The sequence below is a fragment of the Chanodichthys erythropterus genome, chromosome 11, assembly GCF_024489055.1.
Source record: "Chanodichthys erythropterus isolate Z2021 chromosome 11, ASM2448905v1, whole genome shotgun sequence".
Lineage (NCBI taxonomy): Eukaryota > Metazoa > Chordata > Actinopteri > Cypriniformes > Xenocyprididae > Chanodichthys > Chanodichthys erythropterus.
The window spans coordinates 29,733,791-29,739,790 of NC_090231.1; the positions used below are offsets into that span (position 1 = coordinate 29,733,791).

The 6,000-nt window shown below is 35.0% G+C and overlaps 1 protein-coding gene across 1 annotated transcript in view; it reads left to right on the forward strand.

The window, feature by feature from the left end:
* fto (FTO alpha-ketoglutarate dependent dioxygenase) overlaps positions 1-4,687 on the forward strand; it is a 159,587-nt gene extending 154,900 nt beyond the window's left edge. The window contains exons 9-10 of the mRNA XM_067402304.1: positions 1,568-1,708; positions 3,283-4,687. Coding sequence (XP_067258405.1) covers positions 1,568-1,708; positions 3,283-3,289 — 148 coding nt within the window. The 3' untranslated portion in view covers positions 3,290-4,687. The remainder of the gene's footprint in view (positions 1-1,567; positions 1,709-3,282) is intronic.
* The last annotated feature ends 1,313 nt before the right edge of the window (positions 4,688-6,000 follow it).

The following is a 6,000-nucleotide window of genomic DNA, read 5'->3' on the forward strand; positions in this document are numbered from 1 at the left end:
CAAAGTTACTTAGGAATTAAAGCCACAGGCTTCACCTGCCCAGGTGTAAATGATTGAGATATGAATCAGCACTGGCCAGGTGCATTTAGAAGGTGATTTACACTGCTTACACTTGTAGGATTGCAGAAGTGCATTCCTAAGGCTTTGTTCAAAGGAAGCGCAAGGGGATGATGCCATACCACACACGCACACACACACACACACACACACACACACACACACACACACACACACACACACACACACACACACACACACACACACACACACACACACACACACACACACACACACACACACACACACACACACAAGCTATGCAGTCCTTTGCTTTTTCATAAACGTGTCATTAGGGCAGGTTATTGTGTGTCGTAAAGAAATCAGGAAATGAGTGTGTGGACTGCCCCTAGACAAACACACACTTCTTTGTGTGTTTAGGGTGAAATTAACTATTCACACATTCCCTGGAAAACACACACAGTAGCCTGGGGGTGTTTTCAAATTAATTTAGAAATGTTCAGTGTATATACACTACAGTTAAATAGTTTGTGGTCAGTAATATTGTTTTAAAGTTTATTAAAGAATTTTATTATTATTGTTTTTATTATTACAATTTAAAATAACTGCTTTCTGTTTCAATATATTTAAAAAATAATAATAAAAAAAATAATCTGTAATGGCAAAGTCGACTTCATTGTCACTCATTTCAGAAATTTCAGTTTCATGTGCTTCAGTAATTTATTTGGGTTAAATTATTTTAACACATTAAAGATTTTGAATTAACACGCTAACATTGAAAGTCCTTCTCTATCTATCTATCTATGCTCACCAAGGCTGCATTTATTTAATCAAAAACACAGTAAAACAGTACTATTTTGAAATATTATTAAAGTGTAATAATGTAAAATTTTATTTTCTATTATGATATATTTCAAAATATAAATAATTTATTCCTGGGACAGCAAAGCTGAATTTTCAAAGCATTCTAATATGCAGATTTGTGGGGTCAAAAACTTTTCTTATGCATTAAAACTTACCTAATGCATTAAACACCCATACCCCCCCCCCTCACACACACCCACACACACACCCACACACACAGTTTTGTCATATTAATGAGAAGCTGCATTGTCATATTCTAGTGAAAACCACACTGTATATTAATTAAGTGACAAAATGAAATGCTGTTACATCAAAGTTCCTTTGGAATTAAAGCCACAGGCTTCACCTGATTCATAAATGATTGAGATATGAATCAGCACTGGCCAGGTGCGTTTAGAAGGTGATTTATTTTAACACATTAAGGCTTTTGAATAAACACGCAAACATTGAAAGCCCCTATCTATCTATCTATCTATCTATCTATCTATCTATCTATCTATCTATCTATCTATCTATCTATCTATCTATCTATCTATCTATCTATCTATCTATCTATCTATCTATCTATCTATCTATCTATCTATCTATCTATCTATCTATCTATCTATCTATCTATCTATCTATCTATCTATCTATCTATCTATCTATCTAATCTAAATTTTTATTTCCTTTTCTGTCCCAATAGATGCCAATCCAGCCTGGCACAGACCTTGCCCCCTGAGGAAGCACCTGTCGACCGACCCTATTGGAGTAATGATGATCCTGACATGCCCCTCCCCTTTGACCTGTCTGACATCATCAACCGCGTTGAGTCACTTCTCTGGAGGTAAAGTAGAATTAGGCCATCCTTAAAAATATTCCTGTTTGCCGTAACCCGACCGACCCTGTCCATTTAGGACCGACTCATTTTTTTAAAAATTTTTTTTTGCTTTAAGTCCGACCGACTTGCCGGTTGTAAATTTGCACTAAGCCGACCAACCAGAGGAAGCCCCGATGAGGCACGATCAAGCCCCGGAAGTGACAGTGGAAACGCGACTGGCCCTGGCACGCACTAGCACGCACGCTTTAGGCCCAACAGTGGAAACACGGCTGCCCCCGAAGGCACAGGTTGAAAAACCCAGTCAGTGATGTCACGATATGCTAATTTGATTAAATTCATACCTACGTAATCACCATCACCAAAATTGTACTTTTTTTTTACATTGAAACTTGAAAAAAAAAAATATAGACTGACCTACCGACCCTTTTTTTTTTTTTTTTTACTGTTACTGCATGCAAACCAAAATATTTTAAAGGATGGCCTTACTGTGTTTTTGTTTACGTCGTAAGTCAGTTAAACTTTTTACAATAAGGTTTATTTGTTAACATTAGTTAAAGATTAAAGTTTTGTTTTGTTTTTGGGTTTAATTAGCTCGATTCACAATGGTAAGCCTGTAATAATGTTTTATAATCTGACTGGTACTGGTAGGATTTCGCGGGAAATATGAGTTTGCTGACGTTTTAAAAATATGACCTTTGCGTCATTACATCACGTCTGAAAACAGAAAGAAGGAGTCCTGGCTAGTAGGCTATATCGTGTGTGTGGATGCTTTTGGTGGCTAATCATTTGTAGCCTCTTTTTACAGCATAATACACATAGCATGACAATACACACTACGTAGTTTTTACAGCATGATAATACACACCACGTAGTCACACAATGTTGATGTTTTTAACATTAATAATTCAAGAACAAAGTATAACAATAATAATTTGCACCATTGGTTGCACGATTTATTGTAAAAAATGTTCAGTTGGTCAGACACATAGCTACACTTCGATGCACAACCCATGTAAAGACAATAATTTTGCAAATAACTGCAATTGCAGGTTTCAAACAGAGATGGCGACAAAGAGGCAAAACTTACGGACTTCAGCTTTAATGTATTAACTAACGTGAACTAACCATGAGCAATAGATTTGTTACTGTATTTGTTAATCTTTGTTAGTTAACAAAAATACAGCAGTTCATTGTTTGTTCATGTTAGTTCACAGTGAATTAATTAATGTTAACAAATTTGATTTTAATGTATTAGAAAATGTTGAAAATAACATTAACAAAGATTAATTATTGCTGTTTAAGTGCAGTGCATTATTAGTTCATGTTAACTAAAGTAGTTAATTAATGTTAACTAATGAACCTTATTGTGTTACCTAAGTGTTACCATGTTTTCTTTTACGTAGAGATTATCAAAATAATCTAAATCGGCCTTGATGATTGTTTGCCATTTATGAAGATCAGCTCTTATCTGATGATTTTCAATCTGTGAATGCTGTGAATGCAAAGTATTTCAAAGATTGAGACAGTAAAGCATAAACGCTGAAAATGTGACTTACTTTCACTTTTTTCTTTCTTCCTAGGATGTAAGATATTAGTAAAAGAGGGAGATAAATGGAGCGAAAGAATGTTATAGGTGGATGTTAAGAGATAGAGGCCATGATGGAGATCACAGGTGACAAAAACAGTACAACACACACCTGCTCAGTTTCTCCTTTCTGGCCCACCTTTGCCTGAAGACCAACATTCACCTTCACACACACCACTTTGAGGTCCACTGGGATGGACAGACGGATATAAGGATGGATACCGGGGTGGATACAGGGTGACATCTGGATGGGACATTTTATTTCCTATTTCCATCAGTATCATTTACTATCACTTTAACAGAGTCCGTAGTGTTACAATGACCCTTCATAGACTCATATCAGTAGTAGCATACAATACCTATCCATAAATATACGTATATATAAATATATATTCATAAATGTATGTATGTTTCACTTCATTTCTCCATATATCCTCTGAAGCTTTTTTTTTTTTTTTTTGGACAGGCATTGTAGATGTATACAGTATACACAGTTCACTTCTCCTCTGTGTGTGTGTGTGTTTGCCTGTGTGCCATCTTTTGAGGAAGAAAGTCGGTAAAAAAGGATATGACATTGTGGGGGTGTAATGACATCATTAACGGGTGTCATATGCGTGCCGTTGCCTTTCACCTGGCGTATTGTCTAGGGATTTAGTGTGTTTGAATTTGTCCCAAGTGTGTTTGAATGTTTGCGTGTGCGTCCGTCTGAATGTTTGTAGGGAGAAGGTAAAGTTAATGTTGTTAGACTGACTTTGTTGATGATGTTTGTCTATATAGGTGCATGTAGGTACATGGCACGCACATGTGTACGTAATCATGTAGGCGGTTTTATTTCTGTGTGACTGAATATGAATGTGTGTTGTGTATACATAAGATGTTTCTCTCCCAAGACAAGTAGTGTCGATAGGCGGCTTTTACGGAGCTCTCCAAGAGAACTTACACCCCTTGTGTCACGTAATTCTCGCAGCTCATTGGCTCTTAACCTTTCAATAATGCTTGCCTATGTCTGAAATGCTGCCAGTTTCGGGAGGAATGCACTCAAACATCTTTTAACGAGTGAAGGAGGAAGAAAAGCACTCTGATGTCCTCTAAACGAATGAAGGATGAATGAAAAAGGGATGACTGTTGAAGTCCAGCAGCTTTCTTTTTATTTTTATGCTTTTCTATGTCATCAGTGTTAATGTAGAAGATCCATATTATAGTATTCGATGAAGATGCTTAAATGTGTTTTATACTTCTGAAGTTTTTGAGTTGTCATTGGTTGCCAAATATTGTGTTCTTTCTGAGTAAATGCTGTGAGGTTGGTATATAAATATAAATGTATATATAATCTTTCTTTCATTGTGTTTTTTTTTTTTCTGTATTCTTTCTGGAGTGCCACAAGCCCCACTGCTTTTCTGAAAGCGCTGTGTGTGCAAAGCACTAGTTATGATAGAAATAAAATACAATGCTGGTTTATCAATCAGTAGATGGTTATTCATTCTTTTTGCATGACATTTTGTTTGTCTATTGGTAGCAATTTATATAATTTTTCATCAAAAGATATTGAAGAATTATTATTACATTTTTATAGTGCTTAACAGATAAGATATTGAAGAATTCTTATGTTTATAATGTGATTAACAGATCATTCTTTAATTGTGCATTCGGATAGTTACTCATAGTATTCAATATAATAAGCTATGAATATTTCAGATATTTCATTTATTAATGGTTAATTAATGGAATTTTTATGAAATACTGTAATGGAAGTACTAGTGGAATCCAAAAGTCAGAGAGCAGGGAAAATGCCTTTACTTTGTTCAGGTTTAATATTTTTGTTGTTGTTGTTGTTTGTTTTATTATTTTTTATTATTTTCTTATTATTATAAAGGACACTATCAGCATTTGAGGAAAAGCTGAATTTAAAACTGTACATATTTCAGAATGGTTTAGTATTTGGTTTATTGACTTGAACTCCAAGCAAGGAAAATCTGGTCTTTTGTACAAATTAGCTCAACATGGTCAGAGCCAAAAAATTATAATTTGTTTTAGTGACCCTTGAAATACAGAATCTTAAATAATTGTATGCATTTTGCATCATTCGCATTCTTATTTATTACAGTTTATTCATTATAGTTTAAAAAAAAAAATGGTAATAAAATATGACAAGATCTCAGAATAATCTTAATTATGTCAGACAACACTTAAGCAAAACATGGTCATGGTATCAATTTTACTGGTAGTCCTCTGTATGAGAAATTGTACTTTATTTTGCTATCCTTACTTACATAAATGAACTGTCCTGCACCCACTAGAAAAAAAAAACAACAAATTATATGTAGTGTCTGAATATATAAGAATGTTAAAATTACATTAGCTTCCTGTGACGGCTAGGTTTAGGTATAGTGTAGGGAAGGGTCATACTATAGTGACTTTTAAGATTTTGTCAAACATTTTTATATATGGCTTTTAAGATGTTGTCTTTGTGGGGTCCGACTAAAGGACACCACAATGTCGTAAATTCCTTAACTTACTATCTTAGTGGAGGTATAGACCCCACAAATTTGTATAAACAAGGGTGTGTGTGTGTGTGTGTGTGTGTGTGTGTGTGTGTGTGTGTGTGTGTGTGTGTGTGTGTGTGTGTGTGTGTGTGTGTGCGTGCATGTTTTTGTGACATGCCAGGACACAAATTTGTATGATGACATAGGTATTACAAGGAGAGGGTGACTTA